This window comes from Oryctolagus cuniculus, chromosome 7, assembly GCF_964237555.1.
Source record: "Oryctolagus cuniculus chromosome 7, mOryCun1.1, whole genome shotgun sequence".
NCBI classification, from domain to species: domain Eukaryota; kingdom Metazoa; phylum Chordata; class Mammalia; order Lagomorpha; family Leporidae; genus Oryctolagus; species Oryctolagus cuniculus.
Window position 1 is genome coordinate 118302731 of NC_091438.1, and position 27947 is coordinate 118330677.

Genomic DNA, 27947 nt, shown 5'->3' on the forward strand with positions numbered 1-27947 from the left:
TTCAGCTCAACACCCAAGGGAGGCTCTCACGACCATAGCCACTCCACTCCGGGAGGGGCTGTTCTGAGGGTGTGCAAAGGGGCTCTGGGCTCTGGCCATCTGCCTAGATGGCCTGATTGCTGTGCAGTACGGCAGTGGTCCTCAAAAGGAGGTGTCCTAGCTGGGGGAGGTAACAGGATGGCTCACGGGGATTCCTGGAAAAATACTAGTGTCCATCTGGTTGGGGTTTCCCTAGGAGCCGATCCTGAGACCAGGACGGGAACCAGCAGTTTCTCCGGAAGCTACAGAACACCAGCAAGGGGTAGGGAAGGGTTATGGCCAACACCGGGCACATTCTTGGGATTACCCGCTCTGAGCACCCTGAGCACCGGGGAAAGGTGGGAGCTGGTGGAAGACCCATGCTACGCACTCTTTTAAAGGCAGAGCTGGAGAGACAGAGATCTTCCATCCTCCGGCTCACTCCCCAACTGTCAGCAATGGCCGGGCTGGGCCAGGCTGAAGCCAAGAGCCAGGAAGAACCGGGTCTCTCACATGGGTGCAGGGACCCAAGCACTTGAGCCATCCTCCACTGTCTAACAGGCATATCAGCACGGAGTTGGATTGGAAATGGAGTAGCCAGAGCTCAAACTCGTGCCCATATGGGATGCCAGCACTGCAGGAGGAGGCTCAACCTGGCTCCAAGACCCACACTTCAAAGCAGGGATGGTGAGGGCAGCACAGGGATGAGAGGTGTGACAACTGTGGCACTTTGGCAGTGCTGGGCAGTGGAGAGACACCACGCTCCAGCACTCACGACTTTCAATACCCAGCACCTTGGTTATCTCACAGCCAAGAACTGGCCACCTTAAAGCTGTTGCACAGGTACCTCTTGCAAAAAGGCAAACACTCCCAATCTGATGACCCTTTCTACAGTAACCAAGACTGCCAGTGAATGATAGCTGACAGATGTATTTGAAAAAATGCACTTATTCTATAAGGTAGAGGGTTCTTTTTATTAAAAAGTTGTATTCAACATATTTTTAGCTTTTAAATTTTATTAGATTTACAGAGAAGTTGCAAATGAGTACAGAGAGCTCCCTTGTTCCTCTGGTGCAACTGTCCCTAATGTTAACGTCATCTACGTGATCCTGCTGAAGCGATCAAAGCCAGCAAATCCACTCCGGCCTCATCCTGTTAACTCGACCACAGACGGTCCAAGAACTGCACCCACTGTAACCCTGCGCTTCCCTTCCTTGCCCAGAATCCCACCCAGGACCCTGCATCATGGTTTGTTGCTACATCTCTTTGCTTTCTTTCAAATTGCAACTGTTTGTCAAGGGCACATTCAGCATACAATGAACTGTGTGTAGAGTATGTCATTTGGTGAGTCTCGGTGTATAGGGACAAAGTACAGTCGTTGAAGCCTTCACCTGCTGATGGACTTTCGGGCTCTTCCAGTTTGGGTCTGTTAGCAGTAAAGTGGCACATCTGCGAGTACTCTTTGTATAGGCACATACTTTCCCTTCTCATGGGTAAATATTGACAAGCACAATGGCTGGAGCTGGGCCGATCAGAAGCCAGGAGCCAGGAGCTTCTTCCAGGTTTCCCATGTGGGTGCAGGGCCCAAGCACTTGGGCCATCTTCTACTGCTTTCCCAGACACAGCAGCAGGGAGCTGGATTGGAAGTGGAGCAGCCAGGATTCAAACCAGTGTCCATATGGAATGCTGGCACCACAGACGGTGGCTTAACCTGCTACGCCACAGCACCAGCCCCATTCTTTTTCATTTCAGCCATTCTAACATGTGGGTGGTGATACTTCTTTGTGGTCTTGATTTGCATTTCCTTAATGACTAAGATGCTGAGGTTTTCTTTTTAAAAAAAATTTTTTTATTTGAGAGGCAGGGACACACACACACACACACACATTCTTCTCAACTTTTCAAGTGCTTGTCATCCATACCTCTGCTGGGCAAGCGCTCATTTCTTTCCTACAGTTTTATTTTGTTTTTCTTTTTATTGAAATATATATGCATTCACATGCTCACGTGCATATACGTTAGATATGTTTTGCAAATACTCTCTCAGTCAAGGCTCATTGCTCCTTCTCTTAATAGTATCTCTCTTTTTTTTTTCATTTGAAAGAGTTATATTAGAGAAGAATAGAGAGAGAGAGAGAGATCCTCACTCCCCCTGAGGGCTGCAACAGTCAGGGTTGAGCCAGGCCAGGAGCTTCTTCCAGGTCTCCCACATGAGTGGCAGGGACTCAAAGAATTGGGCTGTCCTCTACTGACTTTCCCAGGTCATTAGCTGGATCAGAAGTGGCGCAGTCGGGACACGAACCAGCGCCCATATGGAATGCCGGTGTCACGGGTGGCGGCTTTACCCACTATACCACAACGCCAGCCCCTAATAGTGTATTTAAAATAATTAAAGGGGCCGGTGCTATGGTGCAGTGGGTATAGCCACCACCTGCAGTGCTGGCATCCCATATGGGTACCGGTTCAAGTCCCAGGTGCTCCACTTCCAATCCAGCGCTCTGCTATGGCCTGGGAAAGCAGTAGAAGATGGCCCAAGTCCTTTGGCCCCTGCACCAGCATGAGAGACCTGGAAGAAGCTCCTGGCTCCTGGCTTCAGATCAGTACAGCTCCAGCCATTACAGCCAACTGGGGAGTGAACCAGTGGATGGTTTTTGTTTTGGTTTTTTTTTTTTTTTTTGGACAGGCAGAGTGGACAGTGAGAGAGAGAGACAGAAAGGTCTTCTTTTGCCATTGGTTCACCCTCCAATGGCCGCCGCTGGTGCGCTGCGGCCGGCGCACCACACTGATCCGAAGGCAGGAGCCAGGTGCTTCTCCTGGTCTCCCATGGGGTGCAGGGCCCAAGCACTTGGGCCATCCTCCACTGCACTCCCGGGCCACAGCAGAGAGCTGGCCTGGAAGAGGGGCAACCAGGACAGAATCCGGCGCCCCAACCGGGACTAGAACCCCGTGTGCTGGTGCCGCAAGGCGGAGGATTAGCCTATTGAGCCACGGCGCTGGTCTCTGAACCAGTGGATAGAAGACCTCTCTCTCTCTGTTTCTCTTTCTCTCTATGTAACTCTGCCTTTCAAATAAATAAATAAATATTTAAAAAATAAAATAATTAAAAGTCCTTAACTTTAATTAAGTCCAATTTAATCATCCCTATGACCTTTAAGAGAATAAATTCTGTATATAATAAAGTTTTGGCCTAACCCAGGGTCCAAAGATTTTCCTGTTTTCTTCTAGAAATGTTACAGTTGAAGTTTTACAGTTGGGTCTAGGACCTGAGATTGCTTTTTCTCCTCTCGAACCACTCAACACAAGGCTTCTGACGCTAAATGGGAGGCGGTCTCCAGCAGACCCCAGCTGGGTGCCCCCGAACTCAGTTCCAGCACCATCTGCCTGGAGACGTCCCCAGATGTTACACGGCAAGAGCCCAGGCACACAGAACTGCCCCCACTTCAGATGCCAATTGCCAACTTCCGGGTTGTGACCTGTGCTTCTGATAGGCTGAACATCGGGGCTCCCACCATCTCCTCCTTGGGTTCCCTTAACTTGCTAGGACAGCTCACAGAACTCAGGGGAAAATGTTGCTTTGGTCTTCCTGGTCACCAGCTTCCATCCTGGAGCTGCCGGTCATCTCACTAGACTATAAAATACATTGCTCACTCCGGAGATCCCAAGGGTTTTAGGAGCTGTGTGCCAGGAAACAGGATGAAGACCAAATATACCCTGTATTTCAGAATATCACAGATTCAGTTTGAGTTTATTTTTGTACATGATGCCAAGTCACTGATGACAGTTCATTTTTTTGGCATAGGAATATGCGTTCGTTCCAGCACCATTTGATGCAAAGACTGCTCTTTCCCCACTGCGCTGTCTGTGCCACTGTTGGAAATCAGCTGTCCATGTACGTGCGAGCCTGTTTGCGGATTCTCTGTTCCGTTCCTTTGACCTGTCTGTCCACCCTGACACCAGTTCCAGCCTGTCTTACTTCCTGTAGCTTGACAATAAATCTGAAGATGAGGTAATGGCAGTCCTCTGACGTTGCTCCTTTTTTGCCAAGCTGTTTTGGCACGTTGTCGGCATTGCCACAGAACTTGTGGGATCAACTTGCCAACCAAAAAAAAAGTACTGAGATTTTGAACAGTAAATGGTAAAAGGTCTTCAAAGTTTGTGTATTATGAAGAAACTATACGTGTATTTCAAGACATTTTTGCACCAAAATAAACTAATCTTTAATTCCACTTTTCCACGCGTGTTTTTGAAGTGCTGTCAAATAGGTCAATTTGTCACCTTAACAATTGAATCTTTTGACCCAATGACCATGGTGTATCACCCTTGATTTGTCTTCAACATCTCAGCACTACATTGTCACTTTCAATGTACAGGTCTGTGCACTTTTTGTCAAATTTACACTTAAATATTTCATAGTTTTGATGCTGTTACAAATGGCATTTTCAATTTCCCATGCTGTGTTGCTGGTATATGGAAATGGTTGGTCTTGGTATCTTGATCTTATTTCCTAAGACTTTGCAAAATTGCCTTCTGAGACCCAGCAGCTTTTTCAAAGATTCAATAGAATTTTCTACCTAGATGATCGTGTCGTCTGTGAACAAAAATTTTTTGCTTCTTCCAAAAGAGTCATTCTGTAAGACAGACCTCTTCTGAGACAGTGCTAGTAGCAGTTGAGCTGTTAGAGTGCTGTGGCGAGGCCAGGGTGTCCCAGCCCCCTCTGCTCTAAGGACAGCCCACTCCCCTCTTCCCACCCACTCTCTCCCTGACAACAAGCAGGAAGTGCAGAAGCCAGGCTGCTGTGACTACGCCCACAGCCCCAGAGGGCTGACTCTGGGGGTGGAGCCCACCGTTCCCAAGGGAGCCAGCAGTCTCTTCCAGTCTTCCTGGTGCCACGTTCTGCTGAGCTCCTGGAGGCACCCGGGGATGGAGACGCGGCATCCCAGAGCTCCACATGTTAGATGCTCTACCCACCCCCCGCCCCTCCTGTTGGAATGTAATGAATAAGGAGCCCAGCACGCCGGCTTTGCAGGAGAAGGGGCTCCCAGGGAGCTAACTGCTTTCCACCTGCACTCCCTGGGCTGCACTCCCTGGGCTGCCTGGCTCCCAGGGTCCTGTCGCAGGCTGATTTGCATTCTCAGGATAATGGATCTCTTGTAACAAAAGATATCCAGTCCCAGCTGTCTGCACAGACATTGCAACCTCAGGTCTGTGGTTCCCCAAAGCGGTCCCGCCCCACTTCTTCCTCCCAGTCCCCCGCGTTCCCACAGGTCCTTTCTCCACGGGCCCCCACTCCCACTCCCACCCTCCCACTGCCATCTTTGTCTCTGGCCCGGGCCCCGTGGTCAGCGCAGACGGTCTCCCACACGTGGCTTTACGGAGTCGGATCTGAGCTGTGATCCACAACTGGAGGGCACTTCCCTTTGGTAACAGGTGTGATCCTTTCCCTTTAAAAATAGAGAGAGAAAAAAATGGGAGTGGTCCCTTAGAAGGGAGTGGGCTCTCCAGCCCTGGAGGGCACCCACAGGGGATGAATAAGTACCTACTGGTTGTGGGGAGTCCCTATAGTGGGTCAAGGGTCAAAAAAAATTTTTTTTTAATTTTTTTTTTTTTGACAGGCAGAGTGGACAGTGAGAGAGAGAGACAGAGAGAAAGGTCTTCCTTTGCCATTGGTTCACCCTCCAATGGCCGCCGCTGGTGCGCTGCGGCCGGCGCACCACACTGATCCGAAGGCAGGAGCCAGGTGCTTCTCCTGGTCTCCCATGGGGTGCAGGGACCAAGCACTGGGGCCATCCTCCACTGCACTCCCAGACCACAGCAGAGAGCTGGCCTGGAAGAGGGGCAACCGGGACAGAATCCGGTGCCCCGACCAGGACTAGAACCCGGTGTGCCGGCAACGCAAGGCAGAGGATTAGCCTAGTGAGCCACGGTGGTGCCGGCCTAAAGGTCAAAATTGATGACCTCCAATCCTTCACAATAAAACGGCCTGATTGTAAGCAGATCTCTCGCTCCTCTGCAGCTAGGTTAGCTCAGCAGAGCACCCCACTGGCTCTGTAAGAACTTTAGGCAAGGGCCAGCGCAGGGCTCAGCAGGTTAAACAGCCACTTGGGCCATCTTCTACTGCTTTCCCAGGCCATAGCAGGGAGCTGGATCAGAGGAGGAGCCATTGGGACATAAACCGGCACCCATATGGGATTCCAGCTCCGCAGTCAGAGGCTTAACCTACTACACCACAGCACAGGCCCCAAACAAATAAATCTTTAAAAAAAATGCAAGTAAAATGTCATAGAGCCTGAAAGGTCATCCAGCCCAACCTTCAGAGGGAGCCTGAGGGCCAGAGAGGAGGGAACTTGCCTGAGGTCACCCTGAAGGCCAGAGCCAAGGCCAGTGTTCTGAGCAGAGGCCTTGACTTCAGCCCTGTGTTCCTCGAGCTGCTCTGATTCCTGGGAGTGGGGCCCTGAGGACTGGCATTCCCATAGGAAGCCCTTGCTAGGGGCGGCCACTATGCCCCACACCTCTACACTTGCTGATGGCCTGTCTCTTGTCCACCCAGGGGTGGGCTCTGTGTGGATTTCCTCACTGGTGTTTTCCCGCACCTGGGCCCTGATGTGGGGTTTAGCAGGTGCTCCACAAATAGTGGTCCAAGGAAGGAGGGTGAAAGTGAGGGAGAGCTCACCAGGATAAAAGGGGCCTTTGCTGCCGTCCAGTGGGTCACCCTGCCCCTGACTCCTCTCGTCCCATCCCTGCTGCCCTGGCCTGGCCCAGAGCCTCAGCTCCCATCTAGCCACCAAGATCACCTCCTGCCTGCATCCCTGCCCACCCCGCAAGGCCACAGAGTAAGTTTTTAAAACACAAGAATTACTTTCCATCGGAATCCCTCTACATATCTGGGAGAAAAACCTTTACAAAACACAAAACTGATAAGGGACTCAGGCCTAGAGCTTACAGAGACCTTTCGAAACTTAATCCAAGAAAACAAGCAAACCGTGTTTTCAAACTGTACAATAATTTAAAAACACTTTGCCAAACAAGAGATACAAAGACATGAAAAACTGCTTGACATCTCATCAGAGGAATGCAAATGCAAACCATCGTGAAATGCGTGCCTTCCAAATAAATCAGAAAAAAAAAAGGCTAAACCAAAAACCAAAGAAACTGGCAACACCAAATTCTGACAAGCACACAGAGCAATTAAACCCCCCTACCTTGCTGGTGGAAATAGACCAACAAGAGTGCAGAGGGTGGGGCTGGCACTGTGGTACAGGGAGTTATGCCACCGCCTGCAAAACCGGTATCCCGTATGGGCACCGGTTGGAGTCCTGGTTGCTCCGCTTCTGATCCAGCTCTCAACTAATGTGCCTGGGAAAGCAGCACAGGATGGCCCCTGCAGCTAAGTGGGATACAGAGGGAGCTCCTGGCTCCTGGCTCCTGGCGTCAGTTTGGCCCAGCCCTGGCCATTGTGGCCATTTGGGGAGTGAACCAGAGGATGGAAGATCTCACTCTCTCTCTCTCTTTCTATGCCTATTTCTGCCTTTCAAATATATAAATAAATCTTAAAAAAAAATAAGAGAGAGAGTGCAGCTGTTTCAAAATCAGTTGGCAGTTTCTTATCAAGTTACACCCACTCTTACCAATCAGCCTAGGAATCCTACCCAAGAGAAATGAAAACATAGATCAATATTTTTTTTTTTTTTTTTTGACAGGCAGAGTGGACAGTGAGAGAGAGACAGAGAGAGAAAGGTCTTCCTTTGCCGTTGGTTCACCCTCCAATGGCCGCCGCTGCAGCCGGCGCACCGCACTGATCCGATGGCAGGAGCCAGGATCCAGGTGCTTTTCCTGGTCTCCCATGGGGTGCAGGGCCCAAGCACCTGGGCCATCCTCCACTGCACTCCCTGGCCATAGAAGAGAGCTGGCCTGGAAGAGGGGCAACCGGGACAGAATCCGGCGCCCCAACCGGGACTAGAACCCGGTGTGCCGGCGCCGCAAGGTGGAGGATTAGCCTATTGAGCCACGGCGCCGGCTTAACATAGATCAATATTGATAGCTGTGTTAATAAAAGTAGCCCTAACTAGAAACAGTCCCAATATCCCCAACATGGAGACAGATAAACGACGGCACACCCGTGGGAAGGGCACTAGGAAGCGTGCAGCGGGGAGGAATCTCAGGCCGCGCTGTGCAAAATGGAAGCCCCAGCCACAGAGCGCCACACGGGGACCATTCCACTTACATGGCCCCTGGAAAGGACAAAGGTGGGGCGCGGGAGGGGGGGCGCCCTGCCTGCAGGCGACAGCAGTTCTGAGGGGTGGTGGTCGTCCCTGTCTCGCCAGCAGAGATTACACAGCCACATGCGTTTGCCAAAACTACCATGCTAAAAAAGGATGAACTCTGTTGCATGTAAGTTCCGTATGTCTGACTTTTAAAACACTCCTCTGGCTTCTTACCTGCAGCTCAGCTTGGTGTCCCAAGGCAAGCGCGGCTCTGGCCAACCTCCGCCCACACATTCTCCGCTCTTCCCCATCACCCGCTCCACGCCTACGCGTCACTCAAAGTGAACCCCTAGCCGTTTGCTGACACGGCTCCAGCTTTTTTGCTTCCTTTCTTTGGCCAATGTCCTTCCCTGTGTCCTAAAACTTTGTCCTCTTCCCTGGAACAAGTGAACCTTTGTGGAAGAGCGCAGCTCGGAGCCAGCCAACCGCTGCTGCAGACGGAGGCGGAGCGGCCCGCGCGGCTCACCGCCCTGTGTCGAGACCCCGTGCAAGGGGACTCCGCAGCTACTCCCTTTCCCTGGAACCTGGGCTGGCCTTGTCACTTGCTGTGGCTGACAGAAGGTGCTAGAATGGCATGGCATTCCGAGCCAGGGCTGCAAAAGGCCTTGTGCATGTGCTCGTTCAAACCCAGCCTCCTCGTGCAAACAACCCTGGGCCCCACTGCCGCGGGACGGGAGCCGGTCTAACTGTTCCACCCAGGACCACCCGCACACCGACAATGACCGAAGGCTTTGCTGGCAGCCACTGGTGGGCTGTAACAAAAGCTGACAGAGTCGGGGACTCACTGTGGCCCTGGCAAAGCTACCGCGACCTCATCTGGATAACAGAGATGGTATCTACCTCCAAGGGCCTCGGGAGGCCCAGAGGAGATACTGTCCAAACAGAGCACAGGACAGCGCCTGGCCCGATCGCCTTTCTGAGCCCAGCTCCACGTCTGAGAGCCGGCTCAGATGCCGCTTCTTCCAAGCAGTCTTCCCAAGTCTCCAAACTGGGTGTAGCCCTTCTGCCCTTTGACCTCACATGGCACCTCCTCATCGCACTCCTGTGCAAACTCTCCTCAGGAGTCCGCACCCTGGAAACCCAGACAGGGCCTGGAACGCAAGCATCTGGAACAGGTGTAGCCTCCAAGTCAGGAAAAGATGAAATCATTTGTGCAGGCCTGGGACCGAAAGGCTGTCCCCCTCCCACCTTCGACACGGTCCCAGAAAGCATCTTACACGTGGTTGACAGTCAATGCATCTCGAATTGAATTAGGGATTCTTGCCCTCCTAGGAGGCAAGGACAACCTGCAGGAGAGTTTGGGAGCTGTCACCGAGACAAGCGGCCACTACTGGCCAACAGTGGGAGTGCACCAGGAATGCAGAACACACCACCATCTGGCAGGAACACGGCCTCAGAGAGCCGCTCCTCCAGCAAGCTACAGCGCCCTGCTGAGGCTTGCTGGCCAGGGGACAGGGGAGGGAGGCGACTCTCTCTTCCCAACAGACCCTGCCCTGTGAGACAGATTCATCGTTCCCACCCCAGCACGGAGTCTTGCTTCATTGTACAGGGTCACGCAGCTAGGAGTCAACAGGTGCACCTGTATCTTCCCCTGATGCCCATGAACTTGTCCGAGCCTCCAACCGGCCATGGCCCACTGAGATGTCCAAGCTGATCTGAATGAGGCCATGGAGCAGACCTGACTGCCCTGAACGGGGAAGAGTCCAGGCTGCCTGCTGGGACATTGGCTGTGTCCATGCTGAGGTCATTTAGGGAAGAAGGTGTGCCTGAGGGAGGTCAGGCGACTCGCCGATGCCACAAGTCTCCCTCTCGCCAACCCTGGGCTCACTTTCTTAGGGTTTCATAACCCCGAGGGTTCCTGAACCGAGCAACTGGGAACCGAGATACGAGGGGGCAAAACTGAGTCCCATCCTAATGGGACGCCACCCGAGTGGCTCTTCCCAGGGATTCTCTCCCGGGTGTACAAAGAAGGCAGCTTTCCAGCTGCCAGGAAAAGGCCTTGCTGCTACATAGAGTCTGCCCCATCAACACCCCAACACATGCTGTTCACTTCTGCCACACCTTTCTCTGCACTGCACTTGGCCACCCCTGAGTAGGACACGCTGGTCCACTTCTCCTCTCCCATGCTGTCCACCTGGGATGTCCCTCTCTCCACTGGGCCTTCTATTGTGTACCTCACACTGCTCCGCACCCCCTTCCTGCTGCCCCAAGGCCTGTGACCTTCTGAGAGCAGGACCCCTGGCTTCCAGCAACATTTTTGTCTCCCCTACCAGCCTGCCCCATCCAAGATCAACATTTCTCCCTGTGCGGGGTTGGGGGAGCCCTGCCCACCCCTCCAGGCCATGGGCCAGGCATGCTCCACCACCTCACACCTGTCAGCCCAGGAGTGCACTCCAGTCCCCACCCCCATCAAAAATTCAGGGAGAAGAAAGGGAGGAAAAACAGAAATATGGCCTCTGTCCCCACTGGGTGCCATGCTGTTACTATGGCAATAGCAGCCTGATGTGCTGCATAGGAAATGCGTAGAGGGCAGGGCTGGGTGGAGGAGGAGGGGGAGGTGGAGGGGGAGGAGGAGGGGGACTCCTTGTGCTGAGGTTCCTAGGAGCCCCTCTTTCTTACCCGGACTTCCAGATCTCACCAGAGTGGCACGCACACAGGTAAAGGAAAGTCACGCGAGAGCAGATGGGGAGAGAACAGGGAGATGGGGGTGCCGAAGGCCAGCTCTGCCTCGGCCTTCCCTCCAAGCCCCATCTCCCAGAAAGCTCCTGTAAAGCACTGTGGCATGGGACAGGAGGCCTGGGTCCCCGGCACCCCCTGCCTGCTCTCGAGCCGCCCTGTAACTGCGGGAGTGAGTGAGAGCCTGCCCCCGGAAGCTGGGAGCCACCAGGGGCAGTGCTGTCCCATCCTCCTCTGCCACCCCCGGGAGCCAGCAGGGGGCCTGTCCTGTGATCCGCACTCAGCCCCTTGGTGAGGGGTGCATGCACTGGGCCATTCGCTGACAGTGACTCTGGGGAAATCACGTTCAGTCTCCAAACTTCCATCTTCTCCACTGAAAACATTGAGGGTGACACCCACCCTTCAAAGCTATCACCCACAGTCAGACACACACAAAGTGACCGGGTGCGTGGAAAACACGCTCCATGCACAGGAGAGACCTATTCTCATTTCTGAGAATGGTATCTCAGATCTCCACCTCAGGCTTCTGGACAAGGAATACCTTAGTTGTAAATCTAAAAAAAAAAAGTTTACAGGCTGAAGTCACTGGTATCCACCATTTCCTCTGAAATCTATCAAAAATAAAAGATGATTAATAGGCAGTTAGGCAGATGGGTAGGTAGAAAGGTAGGTCATAAAACACCCAGAGTAAACCAGGAAGCATGACCTACACTGGCAGGATACAGGTGTACACTGCAAACTTTTTCAACTTTGCTGTATGTCTCAAAAGTTTCATAACAAAATGGCAGGCAAAAACAGAAAGCGAAAAAGGGAAAATAAACTTCTGCCAAATCAAACTGAACGTTTTTCTTGTGGTTCTTCCGCGGCATCAGCCAGACATGGCCCTTTCCACCAATGCACGTGCTTTTGCGTCTTTTTTTTTTTTTTTTTTTTTGACAGGTAGAGTTATAGACAGTGAGAGAGAAACAGAGAGAAAGATCTTCCTTCCGTTGGTTCACTCCCCAAATGGCCACTACGACCGGCGCTGCGGCGATCTGAAGCCAGGAGCCAGGTGCTTCTTCCTGGTCTCCCATGCAGGTGCAGGAGCCCAAGCACTTGGGCCATCCTCCACTGCCCTCCCGGGTCACAGCAGAGAGCTGGCCTGGAAGAGGGGCAACCAGGACTAGAACCCGGCGCCCATATGGGATGCCAGTGCCGCAGGTGGAAGATTAACCAAGTGAGCCACGGCGCCAGCCACATTTTTGCGTCATTTAACAAGTGTTCACGCGCTCCGTCCGCATGTGCCAGCCTGGACATGGACACAGGTGGAGGACAGGAAGGCTCTGTTCAGCAGGACTAGGGGCCCAAGAGCGAGGAGCTGTAATATCCCAGGGAAAGTGCTCCAACCTGGGGATGCACAACATGCTGGGAAGGAAAAGACACGGTCGGGAAGGCTCAGAATGCCTATTTGTGCAGAGCTGTTAAGGACGAATAGGAGATTTCCAGGGGGAAGACGTTCAAGAACAGAACAGCTGGCCGGGCTGCAATGGAGCCCGCAGGCCCACATGGCCAGCAGGTGACCCGCTGCTGTTAAAGTGATCTGCCTGCAAGATCCAAGAGACCCAGACAGGGAGCCAGGTGGCCAGTCAGGCCCACTGGCCAGTCCGCCACATGCTGGAGCGAAGCACCTATCACATCCACAGCTGGAAAGAACGAAAACCAAAAGACTTATTCTCCCACACAAGAGTTAGACTCCAGGCCCCGCGGCTTTCGGGAAGAAGCAGGTAAGGCTTGGCAGTGAGGGTGAGGAAGGTTAGCTGTACCCGCACAGTCCAGGGCAGGCTTCGCGTAGCTCCCACACGGGCCCTGCCCGGCCCCAACTGAAGACAAAGCACAGGCGGAAGGCGTGTGTTGGGTCACCTGTGCCCTCTTCCCAACCCGGCCAAGGGGCCAACCTGGAGCACAGACCGAGTCCCAGCCATGCGTTTCTGCTCCGTGCGCCGCTCTGTCTGGCTGCAGGACGTGGCGATTCTCTGTACCCCACCTCGCCAAGCCTCCCTAATCCACATGAAAGGGGAAGCCACGTGGGGAAGACTGCATTGACAATCACTCTTTGCATTTCTATGTATTTTTAAAGATTTATTTATTTGTTTATTTAAAAGGCAGAGTGTTGGGCAGAGCTGCACCCCATATGGGCATCAGTTCGAATCCCAGCTGCTCCACTTCTAATCCAGCTCCCTGCTAATGTGCCTGGGAAAGCAGTGGAAGATGGCCCAAGTGTTTAGGAGACCTGTAAGAAGCTACTGACTCCTGACTTTGGCCTGATCCAACCCTGATGGTTGCAGCCATTTGGGGAGTGAACCAGCAGATGGAAGATCTCTCTATCTCTCCCTCTTCCTCCCTCTGTCTCCCTGCTTTCTCTCCCTGTAACTCTGCCTTTCAAATAAATACAATAAATGTTTAAAATAAAATAAAATAAATTGAAATATAAGGCAGAGCATCAGAGAGGGAGAGAGGGGAAGAGAGAGATCTTCCACCCACTAGTTCACTCCCCAAATGGCCACAAGAGCTGTGTCTGGGCCAGGCCAGGAGCCAAGAACTCCATCCAGGTCTCCCACTTGGGTGGCAGGCACCTAAGTACTTGGTTCATCATCCATTGCCTTCCAAATGCATTAGCAGGGAGCTGGATCAGAAATGGAGCAGCTGGGACTAGAACCAGCACACCCATATGGGATGCCAGTGTCACAAGCAGTTTCTTAAACTACAACAACACCAGCCCAAGTTTCTGTATTTGTATATATTATGTATTCCCCCTTTCTTGAGCTCTCCATGTTAATTCACTTTTCATTTGACTGGATGTATTCTCCAGTAATATTTTCTGAAAAGGCACATTAGTCTGTACCCTGAATCCTTGTGAACTCTCATTTGCCTTGCCCATGAATGCTAGTTTAGATTCTACAGTCTCCCTTCTTGTTCATGAGGATTCTAGACACAGTATTTTTGGTTGTTTCAGAAGAGAAGCTCAAAACACAACTGACTGTCTTTGATTTAGACTGCAGATGTGTTTATTTTTTAACGTGATACTAGACAAATTTTTAAAAGACTTATTGTATTTACTTGAAAGGCAGAGTTGGTGGGGGGAGATCTTCCATCCTTTGGTTCATTCCCTAAATAGCTTCAACATCCAGTGCACCCTCTGCTGGCTCCCAGGCGCATTAGCAGGGAGCTGGGACTTGAACCGGTGCTCTGATGTGGGATCCTGGTGTCCCAAGCAGCAGCTTAACCCTCTGTGCCACAATGCTAGCCCCAGAGCACTTTTTTAAAAAAATAATAGGCTCTCTTTATCTCAATGGAGCTTTCTGTGCTATGAATATAGTATAAGAGGCAAATACTCATTTACGTACTGTACCACATTTGTCTTCTTAGCGTCACAACTTTAAAATCAACTCCTGAACTTTTTAGTGAACACATATGTGGTTAGAAATCATGCTGACTTTGCCCTCCTTAGCAATATTTACAGTCTCGCTTATTTTTCTTGTCTTACTGCATTTGCTAGAACCTCCAAAGCAACGCGGGGTGATGCCAGTGACGCAGGCAATCATGGTGAGAGGACTCTGCACCCAGGGTCCTGGTCTCCTCTGTCGCAGTCCCCACGCCCTCTAGGACTGTTCCCCCTCCTCTATCGACGGCTCCACTCTGAGACAGGCTTTTCCTTGGGTCTTTGACGAGGGCAACATCTGCCCCTACACCTGCTTTGCCCGGGAGCTGCACACTTTAAGCCTGTACAAAGAATGCACCCCCAGTATGAATAAACAAAACACCGAATTCCACCATGGCCCAGGCGGACGCCAGGGAAGAGGGAGCTGGCACCTGCAGACCACAGGACAGCACCCACGGGTGGAGGCGTCCACGGGGCCAACCCGTGTGGTCATCATGCCCGCTTGGCCTCATTTCTCAGATGAGAAGAGTCTGTCTCTCGGTGACTTGGCCCAGGTCACACAGCATAGGGGTGAGCTGGAAATCACAAGCCTGGTCACATGGGAAATCCTGTGGCTCCCACACGCCTGAGTGCTGCAGGGGGCACCAGGGGTGGGAGGGAGACAGGTGCTGATGGACCGTGTGGGAGGGACATGGCCCTGGAAGGGAGGACTGGATCCCACCCTGACTCTGCAGCTCAGCAGTGGAGCAACGGGCGAGTTGCTCCTCTCACTTCCCCTCTGCACGTGGAAGGCAGCCACGCGCCTTGGCCAGGAAGGGGTAGAAAAGGCAGTGCACACCAGAAGTGTCCCTCAGGCCCTGCTGCTGCTCAGAGCAGTGGCTGCAGGCATGGCTCTCCCCTCGCTCTGCAGCCAGCCTGCCCGGAGACACATAAGGAAACAGCGAGGGCAGAGGAGGCATCGGGGGACAAGGACGCTAATGCGCGTGGGGACGAAAGTGCGGGGAGGAGGCTGGAGAGCAAGCTGCCTGCGGGGAAAACTGCCACTTCCCACTGCAAACCCCAGGAAGGCCCAGCAACTGGCGACACCAGCACCGTATCTCAAAAAGCAGGCAGGAGACCACGCACTGAAAGCAGGAGGCCAGCTGGACCTGACTTTCAGCTGCTCAGGGCCAGCGGGAGACAGGGAGGTGGGGTGTGCAGAGCAGTCCCAGTCCCAGGAGACCAGGCACAGCCCATGGCCACAGTGTGATCACCGCGGGCCAGGAGGAAGGCCACGTCCTCTTCTCCTTCCTTGAACACCAGCAGCCACCCCCACCCCCATCGGGGACGGAGGTTCTCTCTAGAGAGGCCAATTGCTCCCAGAGAACCTCCTGGAAACACTGGCACTGAGCGTCTCTCAAGAGAAGGGCAGGTGCCCAGGGAAGCCACCATGCACAGGCCCTACCCAGACGCAGCATTTTCCAGTGCCTTCCTCTTCAATGTGAGGAAAGACAGAAGAAAAGAAACGCAGAAGAACTGGAGACAACGCGGGGAGCAAATAACTTCAGGGACCGTGTAGCTAAGATCCTCGGACAAAAGCGCTCGCAGCACACATGGCACAGAATTCGGAGCTACGCAAAGAATGTTCAAAGGAGCGAAACGCAGCTCTTGGGAACTGCAAAATATGACAGCCAAAATATTCAAAAGCAGCAGTAGGGCTGGAAGACAAAGACAAGGAAATTGTATCAGAAAATAAGAAAAAGGGGGAGAAAAAGACAAGAGAAGCAAACCGGGGCTGCTAACATCCGTCTAAAGACATTCCCGAAAGAGAGGAGAGAGGAAGCAGAGGGCAGGAAGGCAGCAAAGACAAACACTCAAAACAACAAATTTCCCCCGAGACAGAGCGTGCTCAGATCTGTGTGGCTGTTGTTTTAAAATTCTTATTTATATGTTTGAAAGGCAGAGAGAAAAACAAAGAGAAAGAGATCTTCAACTGCTGGTTCACTCCCCAAATGCGCCCTCTCCCCAACAACTGAGGCTACGCCAGGCTAAAGCCAGGAGCCTGGGACTCCATCCAGCTCTCCTACATGGGTGGTAGGGACCCAAGTACTGGGGCCACCACCTGCTGCCCCCTGGGTGTGCATTATCAGGGAGCTGGAATTAGCAGTAGAGCTGGGATTTGAGCCCAGGGACTCCCAGGTGAGCTGCGTGCACCCCAAGAAGTGTTACTTGCTGTACCAAAGGCCCGCCCTGCTGACTTTCCAGATGGAAAAACCAAGCTGAGGCCCTCGTCATGGAATCTCAGACTACAAGGAACAGAGAAAAGGCCCTGAAAGCTTCTAAAAATGGAAAACGCAGGTCTTGTGCAGAAGACAGGAAACCAGAACACATCAGGCCCCTCGACATGCAGGCCAGAGGCCAGGACGAAGGAGAGGGAGGCCCACAAAGCTCCTCCTGGGGACAATGAGTTCTGGCCAACTTTTATTCCCAGCTAAACTATCGATCAGAAGTGCAGGCAGGAAAAATGCAAACACCTCTTGAGGCATGCAGTCTATCCAGAATCTTACCCTCCACTGCCCTGTCTCAGGAATCCACCACCACAAGGGAGCTAAATCAAAAAGGATGAAGACATGGGATGACGTTGATGGGGAAAAATGCATTTTAAAAATTCCAGGGCTGGCACTGTGGCATAGTCGGTAAAGCTGCCACCTGCAGTGCTGACATCCCATATGGATGCCAGGTCGTGTCCCAGCTGCTCCACCTCTGGTCCAGCTCTCTGCTATGGCCTGGGAAAGCAGTACAAGATGGCCCAAGTCCTTGGGTCCCTGCACCCACGTGGGAGACCTGCAAGAAGCTCCTGGCTCCTAGCTTCGGATCAGCCCAGCCAACTGGGGAGTGATCCAGCAGATGGAAGACACCCCCTCCCCCTCTGCCACCTTTCCCTCCCCCTTCCCTCCCCTTCTGTGTAACTCTTTCAAATAAATAATTTTTTTTAAATCACATTTTTTTTTTTGACAGGCAGAGTGAACAGTGAGAGAGAGAGACAGAGAGAAAGGTCTTCCTTTTGCCGTTGGTTCACCCTCCAATGGCCGCTGTGGCCGGCATGCTGCAGCCGGCGCACCATGCTGATCTGAAGGCAGGAGCCAGGTGCTTCTGGTCTCCCATGGGGTGCAGGGCCCAAGTACTTGGGCCATCCTCTACTGCACTCCCGGGCCATAGCAGAGAGCTGGCCTGGAAGAGGGGCAACTGGGACAGAATCCGGCGCCCCAACCAGGACTAGAACCCGGTGTGCCGGCACCATAAGGCGGAGGATTAGCCTAGTGAGCCACGGCACCAGCCCCCAAAAAAATCACATTTCAAAGCTGGCTTCCCCTGAATGCAGTCCTCTTGATCTCACCATAATGTGCAAAAAACAAAAAGCTCAATCCTAAAGTGCATGTTTATTCACACTAACATTTTGAAGTTGCAAGTAGGTTGCCACTGACAGCCTCTTGGGACCATAAAACACGGCAGCAGCCAACACTTGCAAGCTGCCGCGGAGTTTGCCCCTGCATTTCCTCGCCTTTTCTTTCTCAGGCTTCACAACAGCCTCCTCCAACCCCACCACCAGACAGATTCTCGGTGGCAAGGCCACTCAGGGCAGGGCCCAGCCTCCGTGGGCTGTGGGGGGAGGGCTGATGCTGATTGAGAGCCTCTTCCTTGCTAAGAGCTTAGATCATCTCATTTGCGTCTCTTCGGCCATCTGCGCTTTGACAGGGGAAGGGAATGGGCTCAGAGAGCTTCGGCAGCTCCCCCCACTCACACAGCCTGCCAGTGGCAGAGCCAGGCTCCGAGCTTGGACATCTCTGCTGTTTGGCTGGCATTAGCCAGCGGCAGCTGTGCTCCCCAGGGGGTCCAGCCTGGGCAACCCCAGCCCGCCCAAGAGCAAGCTCCTCTCCCTGGGCTCCAGCGGCACTCACTGCATGAGGGTGTCCCGGGCTGGGTCCGAGAGGTAGCGCTTGGAAACTCCCAGGAACAGGGACCGGTATCGCTTCCGTCTATCCTTGGTCTCCATCAGCCTGGTGTTTAAGTAGCGGCCCACACCTACGGGGTTCTGCACCGGGAGAGAATGGCAGGAAGGACATGAGCCAGCCTAGCAGAGGCCATGACCGCTGGCCACCCCCCGCACCCCTCCCTCCTCCATCTGTCAGTCACATGTTGATGGTGAGGTCCCTAACCTGGAACCTCAGAATGTGACCAGATTTGGAAATGGAGCAGTTGTAGACATAATTAGCTAACTGTGGTTGGTGGGATGTTGATCCACTGTGACTGGTGTGGGGGAGGCCTGTCGGGGGGTGTGGGTCAGGACTGTGACTGGTGTGGGGGAGGCCTGTGGGGGGGGGGGAACAGGCTCCTGGGCTGGACGGATGAGCACAGGGCCTTCCTGGACCCCAGCCCTCCCATCAGCCCTTCCTCCTGGGGACGGCTGGGCCTGTGGAAACAACATGCTCACTTGGCTCTCTCTCAACATCTTCCCCCGTGTGAAGCGCCGCCCCCGGCCCCCACCACAGCCTTGCCGGGCTGCAGGCTGGAGGACAGGAAGGGGAGTCAGACTGCGGGCCTGGCCAGCTGGTCAGCAGAGCACTCGCCTAGCGGGGCAGGCACACTGGGGACGGGCCGGCACTGGGGGAGCTGAGGAGCTGGAGGGGCTGGCAGGCTCCCCTTCAACGAGGGAGCGCTCAGAGGCAGGTGCCGGAGGGGATGGTGGGAGGAACAGATCGGGGAGGTAGGTAAGGTACACACCAGAGTACCCAGGGTGACAGGGGAGACCTTCAACATAGAAAGCTGTCTGAGCAGGCAACGCCAGTCAGTGCCACTGGGAACTAGCATGGGGGCTCCCTGATGGGGGCTCCTGGGGTGTGGGGGCAGGGGGCACGCCGGTGAAGCCACTTTGTACTAATCCATGGAGCTGCTCTCTCTGTGCACCTTTCTGTCTGACCATTAGACGCAGGGACAGGTGTGGCTCAGCAGGTTACGATGCCACCTGCATTGCCGGCATCCCATAGGGGCGCCAGTTCGAGTTCCAGCTGCTCCACTTAAAATCCAGCTCCCTGCTAATGCACCTAGGAAAGCAGCAGAAGATGGCCCAAGTGCTTAGGCCCCTGCCACTCACACGGGAAACCTGGATGGAAGACCAGAGCTCCTGGCTTCCACCTGGCCTAACCCTAGCCATAGCAGCCATCTGGGGAGAGACCAGGGGGTGGAAGATCTCTGTCTCTCCCTCCATAGCTCTGCTCAACAAGGTCAATGCTCAAGGGCCCTGTGTAAACTAAGGAGCCAAGGTCCTAGAGCCCAGGGGCTGACTTGCATCACAAGACTGAGAAATTGAGTGCTAGGTCACCTGCGTGGGGATGGCTGCCTCTGTGGAGGCGGAGAGAGTGGGAGGGGAAGAGGGCAGAAGGGGCCTGCCCAGCCACAGTGACAGCTGCTCCCGAGGCCTCAAAACAGAGAAATCGGAATTCCCTGGGGGAGATGGGAGCATGGGTTCTGGAGCAGCGTCTTCGTCCGCAGACTCCCAGCACCCCCCGCCCCGGGCTCCCGAAGCTGAGGCCCCGCACAGGGTCCAGGGGTCCGGCAGGCTGTGCTCTTACCAGCCCTGCAGTGACCCTGGCGCCCCGCTCAGTGTGAGGATGTGTGCCTTAGAGGAACAAGGTGGTGGCCGTGGGGGCCAGTCCCTTGGGACTCAGGGCCCAAGACAGGTCTGAGCGCTCTCCGCCCCTCCCCACCCTCGCCCTCCCAGCCGCCCCAAGCACCTGGTAGGTCTTGATGCTGGTCCGCTTGGAGGCCAGGAGGAAGGGGGGCAGGCTGGCGTACTGGCACTTCTTCTCCTGTGGAAGCCACGAGCCAGGGCCAGACGTGGCCTGGGAGCCAAGAAGGAAGGCAGAGCTAGAGGGCCTGGCGGGTGAGGGTTCTCGGCACCCAGCAATCCTTGAGCCGGGGACGGTGGAGGGACCCAGCCAGGCCCCACGAGGGGGTCTGGGGGGGCCCTCACGACCCATGCTCCCCCTCTTCCAACCTCTGCCTATCAGCCAGGCTCTCAGGGCCCTCATGGTCTGGCAGGTGCAGTGAGAGGCTCTGGGCCACAGCCTGGACAGCGGAGGCCACACTAGCCTGTGCCACACGGGCTGGGTCACCCCCTGCCCTCCTTGCTCTTATGGGGGGTAACCAAGCAGACCCCTCCCCAGATCGGGCCTCAGTATCCTCTTGTGAAATGTAAAAGATGACCCCTTCCATGGGGACTGGAAAGTGCCCAGCAGGTCTTGGGGAAGTGACATGCCCTCCCCGCCATACCACCCTAACTCCTTCCCCGACGCTGCACACAGACTTGCTTGGGGGAAAGGGAGGAGCCTGCTCAGAGCCCGGGCTGCGCTCTGCACGCCCAGAGAGGCACAGCTGCCTGCTGTCCTCTGAGGAGCAGGCGGGCAGACCCTGTGGAGGGTGGACCCCCTGGTCACCCTCTGCCCTGCCTCAGTCTCCCCTGCTCTTCCTCCAGGGCTCTGAGGGCTGGGTGGAGACGGACACTGACTGGTCACTTCCTGGGTGCCAGGAGCCACACTGTAGGCTCTGGGCATGCGGCCTCATCTGTCCTCACAGCCGCCTCGCTGGCCACATGGGGAATGGGCACACCTTACCCAAAGTGAGGGGTGAGGGCACGAGCGGGACTGGAAACAGGACAGTGCTCCCCAAGACTGTACGCTCCCTGGAAAGTAGCCCCCACCCGCGGAGAGCTGCCCTCCCAGACAGGCAGGTGGGCGGGGTGGGGGGTGCGGACCAGCTTCCGGGGACACTGGCTGACGGTGGCCCAGTAGATCCTCTCCGTGGGTGTCTCCGGGTTGCGGGGAAGTTTTGAGAAAATGCCACGATTCTTGTTGTGACGTGAGTTCAGTTCTTCCACGAAGCTCCTGAAACTCATCAGTTCCCTAGCCTTTTTCTTCTGCAAGACAGCGGGGTGGGGGTGGGGGGGTCTGCTGTGCCAGGAAACTCCAGAGCCTTCTTTCTCAGCCCCCACCAGCAGTCAGAGCAAAGCCAGTGCTTCCGCAGGGTCACTCACTGTGGCCTCCCAACCCCCACCCCCACTGGCAGGTCAGGCTGGGGTCAGCCTGTCCCCAGCAGCACTGGACGTGCTGGGTGGCGGCACAGCCAGCACCAGAGAGGACTTCCAGGGCCACAGCACTGCTCTGTGGGACACTGTGCACGCAGCCATGGTCCAAGCCCACAAAACAGATGCCACCCAGACTGACAATGGCTCAGGGCGGGGGAAGGGGAAGCTGGCAAGCTGAGACTCCACCCCGGTGTCCCCTCCCAGCCTCGGCCTCATCAACAGACCATACAGACCGGCACCCTCAAGCCCTGCAGGCCTCACAGCCAGCACCCGGCCAGCCCTGGCATCACGGGCCACGTGCACCCCTATGGAGTCCATGTTGGTGCAGTGATGGAGAAGAGGCCGTGAGACAGGAGGCCCCGGGCTCAAATCCCAGCCCTGCCCTCCCCAGCCAGGTGGCCAGCTATGGTTTCATCTTCTAACCCCAGGAGGGGATGAATTCCACCTGGCTGCAGGGCAGACGTAAGGAGGTGTGTGGCGTCTCTGGGATGGATTGGTGAGGCCTACCCAACCCCGCCAGCCTCCCAGGTGCACACCTGCACAGAGTAATGACCGAAAGGCAGCGGCTCACTCCGTTCACCAGAGAAGATGTCATAGGGGCCGCGGGTGCCGATGGACCGAGCCACGTAGGTGTCGATGCTGCTCTTGAGGGTGTAGGTGCCGGGTCCCAGGCCACTGCCCTAGGGCACGGCAGAGGTGACAGTGCCGTCACCCTGGCAGTCACTCAGAATCCCCAGTGCCCTGGGGGCCTCCCTCCAGGAAGGCGTGGGCAGGCTGGTGGGCTTGGCCAGGGGAGGGCTGTACCTGGTGAGCCAGTGGGGACGGCTTCTTGCTCATCCTGCACAGCAGGCCCTCGGAGTGGGACCGGTTCCAGGCATTCTCCTCCAGCCGCGTGTAGGGGTTACCTCGCTCCCCATAATTCCCAGGGCCTGGGTAGTAGTTCTGTGGGGCAGGGGAGGGGACTGAGGGCATCCAAGGAGGAAACACTCGGGCCTCCCACCTCTAAGAGGGGTCAGGGTTTCAGGTCCCCGGGGTTACCCAACACACGGCACTGGTGCTGCTAGCACCTGCCCAGGGCCCCGCTGCCCCGTGCTGGTTCCATCTGACGGCTTCCTTCCCACATTCCGCACAACCTGAGCTCGCTGCTGCTACCCACGCCCATGCCGCCCTGCCCAGCTCGCTGCCCGGGCTCGCTCATGGTGTGCTCCCTCCCCTCGCCTTGGGGAAGCCACCAATCCTGCAGAGCCAGCCCAGCCGTCAGTCACCTCTCCTGGGGAGGGCTTGCCCTGTGGCCCCAGACGGATGCCTGCCGTGGCGGCCTCAACGGTCCCATCCTTCAGAGCCCTGCACACACTGTGCTGTGGACAGTGCTGGACACAGAAGGACCCAGGTCCTGGGTTCGGATCCTGGTTCTGCAGCTTCCTAGCTGAGAAACACCGAGCCCCGTGAGCCTCACATCCTCATCTGTGACGTGGGGATGGTAACACTTTGCTCCGGGAGGTAACGAGGAAGCTGAATAATGTCTGTGAAGCCCCCTGCACAGTGGCCAGCTCACAGTGGGCAGCAACATGAGTCAGAGTGGGGTGGCTGACAGTCTCGCAAGCAGAAGAGGTTAATAACTGTGGCTGGAATGACCATCGGGGGCTTGGAATGCCAGATCAGAAGGGAAGACGAAATTAGCACTAGGATGTAGAGGGGCTCCTTGGATACCCTTCGCAGGGTTTTTGCCGCTGTGCTGCACCTCCGGGCCACACGGGGTCGCTGCCGTTCCACGGATGACTCAGCCAGCCCAACTCCGGATCCTGGAAGCTGGTCCTGGGGAAGCCAGGCCCAGCGCAGGGCCCTCTGCTGGGGAAATCATGCCACTGCAGGCAGCAGCCTTGTTTGTTTTCCCCATGGCCCAGGTGACCCAGTCCATCCTGGAGAAAAACTCCAAGGGCAGGAAGTTGGATCCCGGAATGGTGTGCTGGAAGTTGTGAGAGCTTTACCACCTTGGTTCTGGAGGCAGCCCCATGAGACCAAGTCAGTACTGTCTACATTCACACAGACGGGAAACTGAGTCTGAGAGAGGCAAACCACCCGTCCAGGGCCCCATCCCAGGCCCTGGGGTGACTGGGCAGGGAGCACCCTGTGGCCGGGAGACTGGGGGAATGAGGGTGGCAACAAAGGGGTGAGCGTGACCCCTGCCCTGAAGTTCAAGGGCAGCCCAAACCCTGCGCCGACTGCTTCGCCAGTGTAGTCTCTCTCCTAACATGAAAGCTTCAAGTTCCCATGTTCAGTATCACACTCAGGCTGACGTGATTTTTAACCACCTGCTATGTTGCCAGAGCTGCTGGGGCCCAGGCAGCAAGGACTGATTCGGCAGCCAGTGGGGGAGTTTGGGAGAGGGGTTTTGTTAACACTGGGCCCCCAAGAGCAAGAAGGACCCCCCAAAGATGGGCAACAGGGGACGGTCCCCAGGCAGATGCCCCACCCCCCACCCCGCAGCACTGGGGCCAGGGACACAGGAAGGAGACAGACAGTGTGAGATGGGCAGGGCTGAGCCCAGACGTCAGACCCTGCCCCCACAGAAGGTCAAGGACAGAAATCCTGGACCCCCTGGACTCCAGCTCTGTGGGCTTGGGCTGCTGTCGCTCTCCATGCTCAGTTTTCTCATCTGTGAAGTGGACAAAGCGATGGTGCCCACCTCCCAGGGCTGCTGTGGGCCAGGACTCCCCAGGGCGCCGCAGGCCCTGGCTGGGCACCCACTCTACTACTTCCCAAGTGCAGGTAAGGGCTTGTTGGCTAAATGCCTCCCGGTCGCCCCTGCCTAAGCTGCCACAGCATCTGCCGGTCCCCGAGCAGGGCAGGGGGGATCTCCCTGAGGTCACAGAAGGCCCAGGCCCCGGGGGGAAGGCAGGGGCTTTGGGGCCTGCGGCAGCTCTCGCCTCCTCTGACCTCCAGGACCTGACCCGCAGAGGCTGCAGAGCATTACAGAGAGTGTCTGGGAGCAGCTGCGTGCACTCACTCGGTCTGAAAATGCCCACGGCCTGCCTGTTGTGGGCCAGGCTCTGCTAGGACCTCGGCAGCTGCCGTGAATGAGCCAGCCCTCGGGGCTGCTGTGCACCGAGCACCCGAGCCCCGCGGGCACTCCTGGAGGGGCGAGGAAGGCTTCCCAGGCGGCCTCCGCAGGAGCGGCGGGGAACGGCAGGTGCAAAAAAGCCTTCCCTGAGACGCCGAGGGGCTGTGGGGGCCCTGGACGGGAGGCTGGCCGGAGCGAGGCTGCTGCCAGCCAGTGTGGAGGGCCGAGCGCACCTGCACCTACCCCAATGAAGCCCCGGAAGCGCGCCTCCCCGGAGCTCAGCAGCCCCCGCGTGCTGCACGGCTTGTGCTGCAGCAGCTGCAGGAAGTCTTTGATGTTGTAGGAGCCGGGCCCCAGCTTCTGTCCCTGCACCAGGAGAAGAGAGCACGGGATGAACGCGGCCGGAAGGAGCCCGGGGGCGGCCGTGTTCCTTACCCGGAGAGCTCCGCCTGCGCCTGGACGACACCGGGACGGCCAACATGGGCGGGGGGCCCGGCCCCAGCCCCCGCACCTGCTGCTGCTTCTCTTTCAGGATGGCCTGGTACTGGAAGTGGGGCAGCTGGGTCAGCCGCGTGGCTTCCTGGGCCCGGGCCCAGCCTGTGCCCACCTCCTTCCTCAGCTTCTTCTTGCTGAAGCAGGTCTCCTTGGAGCTGTAGGTCCCTGGTCCTATGTGGGACTAAGGCAGAGCAGGGTGGAGGATGTGCCAGCCATACCAACCCTGCCCTGGGTGACGTAGCCAGCGCCCCCCACCGAAGCTGGTACCGGGGACAGGGGACTCGGAGGCGCGCGGCCAGACCATGCGGCAGGCGTCGCGCGAGCTATGCCGACTCACCACCTCCTCGGAGTAGCGCCGAGAATACGGGGCCTCCGTGAAGGTGCTGTACTTCTTCTGGTTGGGGTAGACAGCGGACACGTCGAACCTGGTGGGGGACCCAGGCCCGGTGAGAGCGCCCCGGGGTGGGGGAGTTGGTTTCCCAGGGGAGTGACTGTGGGCGGCGGCAGGGTGGCAGCGGCCTTGAACTCCGCCCCCTCCTCTGGCTGAAGGCTTCTCCATAGTCCTAATACGCATTTCCAGGGCCCACACTTTAGCTGTCTGCTGTAGTCCCAGAGTCCCAGCTGTGCGTGCACACAGCAGGTCACACACACACACACACACACACACACTCCTCCATGAAGAAAGGAGGCCAGACTCCCGGGTTTAAGTCCAGCCATGACTTTGTAGCCGAGGGACCTACTGCGCGCCAGGTCATGTGGCCTCCCTAAACCTGGCACACAGTGGGGCTCTTGATATAGTGTGAGAAAAGAATTCTGGGCACGGAAGCTAGCAGAATGGGGGAAAGGAAGTTCAGCCCCTTGCCCCCAATGGCTGCCCCAGGCTCCGCCCCTTCCCCACCCCCACCCTCCAGGCAGAGAGGGGCTGGGGGCGTTCACCTGTGGCTCTGCACGCCAAAAGGCGCCCCGCTGAACCACTTCGGGGCGACATTCGTGCCCATGGCGTCGGGGCAGGCCCAGCCGCAAGGTTCCCTTGGTGCTCGGCACCCCGCTACTCCTCACAGAGCCCACCTCCCCGCGCCGCCCACCAGCACTGCCCGCCGCTGCCCCGGCAACCTGGGCCTTGTGATTCGTCCAGGTCCGCGCGCCGCGTGGGTGCCACGTGGCAGCCCCCCGCCGCAGTCCCTGCGCCGGCGACTGGCCCCTCCACCTCCCCCCACGTTTTCAAGATCCCGTTGCCAGAGACCGTCCCTCAAGGCTGCCGACTTGGCGGCCCCTCGTGCAGCCCCTCCTGTCGCGTTTGGCGGCCTTTGAGACAAAATTGTCCCTGATTGCTGGCCGGATTCTTGCGCCCCTGCCCACGGCCAGGGACCACGCAGACTCCGGAAGCGTCTCTCCGTGTTCCCCTGGGGCTGATGGGGGGGTCCGCCCACCGAGGAGGGAGAGGGAGGCGGAGCTAGGAGCCCAGCGCATGGAGGGCAGGTGAGGTGGGAGAGCAGGCGAGGGCCCCACGCCTCCTGCACTCACCCTGCATGGGCAGGGCCGACTCTGCGGGGTGCCTGGGCCCCAGATGTAGCCCCTGGGAGTCTGGTGACTCCAGTGTGGTCATGCCATTGAGAGAGGGAGGCCTGTGACCCAGCCTTGCAGATCACAGGAGACTGACTTCCTGGAGAATTCCAAACTCAGTACTGAAGCTTGGGTATGACCTGCCAGGTGAGAGCAGGAGTTGAGGGTGTGTGCCCCCCACCTGCACCTCAGGGCCGTGCTGTGGGGTTGTGTAATCCCATCCCCACTCTCACCTTTGCTCCCACCCAGGGGGCTGCAGGCAAGGCCGGCAGAGAGCCACGCCCATGCCAGGTGGCAGGAGTGAAGCCAGAGAGAGGCGGGATGTGCCCAGGGAGGCGGGGCCAGAGGCATAGTGGGTCTCGGTCTAGGCCCCGCCCAGCGTCCCTGACCCTGCAAGCCGGCATTTACCCAGGATGCAGAGGCAGGCAGACGCCGGGGCACTTGCGCCCTCCCTGCGTGGCCGAGCTGTCGGTCAGTGGTGTCAGACCCGGTGAACACATGAGGATCAGACACCTGAGTCATCGGAGCAGACTCTGCCCTGTGGGTCACTTCCTTCTCCCAGCTCAGCACCCTTCCGGGCAAAGGAGGCCAACAGTCTCCCTCTGGCCAGGCTGCCGCGGGCACTGGGTGACTTAGCTCAGGTAGCACTAGGGGCACCCAGCAGGAGCTCAAGGAGGGGAGGCGCCGGCTCTCACAGAGGCGTCTTGCACTGACTGACAATGGACAATGGATGCTAAATGAATGGATGAATGAATGAATCCCATCCAGCTTCCCAGTGACACATAAATCCTCCCAGAGACCTCTATGGACCCTGGTGCTGCTGCTTCCTAGCGGGTGGCCTCAGGCCAGCGCCCTGGCCAAGCGTCAGTGTCCTCACCTGTGACATGGACAGGTGACTGTCATGGTGGTGGTGAGGCTTGGGTGGTGGCACCATCAAGCTCTGAGCCGGGGAGAGGCCTTCGGTGGGCCCTGGATCTGCTTGGGGACAATCGGCGGGCTCAGACCCACCGGCAGCTGCATTACATCCCTGCTGCCCGAGCCCCTTGGCTGCACACCTCGTGCGGGAGTGACCCGAGCATCCAAGCCAAAGTTCACATGCCTAGAGTCCTGGCTACTGGGCGGGCTGGGTGGGGTGGGTTGAGTCATTTAGGCCCCGCCCATCAACGCGACTTCCTGGCCCGGCCACTCTCTCTCTGCAGCCAGGCTGGGTGTAGCTCCTCCACTCCACTGCCCCAGTACAGAAAAGGAAACGTTGAGCTCTGGCCCTGGGTAACTGACCCTGGGTCACCCCGCAGGTTAGGGCTTCTCGGCCTCAGAGCCTCTGTTGGCCCAATG

The 27947-nt window shown here is 56.6% G+C and overlaps 1 protein-coding gene across 3 annotated transcripts; it reads right to left on the minus strand.

Annotated features, from left to right (window-relative positions):
* Positions 1-761: 761 nt before the first annotated feature.
* On the minus strand, positions 762-27662 carry CIMAP2 (ciliary microtubule associated protein 2). Of its 3 annotated transcripts, none has more exons than XM_070078455.1 (10): positions 27490-27662; positions 25387-25474; positions 25066-25220; positions 24798-24920; positions 22298-22435; positions 22030-22173; positions 21164-21325; positions 20145-20252; positions 18312-18445; positions 762-5459 (listed from the first exon to the last, which is right to left on the minus strand). In XM_070078455.1, exons 1-10 carry the CDS (start codon positions 27544-27546, stop codon positions 5387-5389), a joined length of 1182 nt encoding a protein of 393 aa, XP_069934556.1. In that variant the 5' UTR covers positions 27547-27662; the 3' UTR covers positions 762-5386. The 3 variants fall into 3 exon arrangements, with proteins under 3 accessions (XP_069934556.1, XP_069934555.1, XP_069934554.1); XM_070078454.1 differs by having other exon boundaries at positions 765-5459; positions 25066-25230; positions 27490-27646; XM_070078453.1 differs by lacking the exon at positions 27490-27662 and adding an exon at positions 25986-26146 and having other exon boundaries at positions 768-5459; positions 25066-25230.
* Positions 27663-27947: the final 285 nt, after the last annotated feature.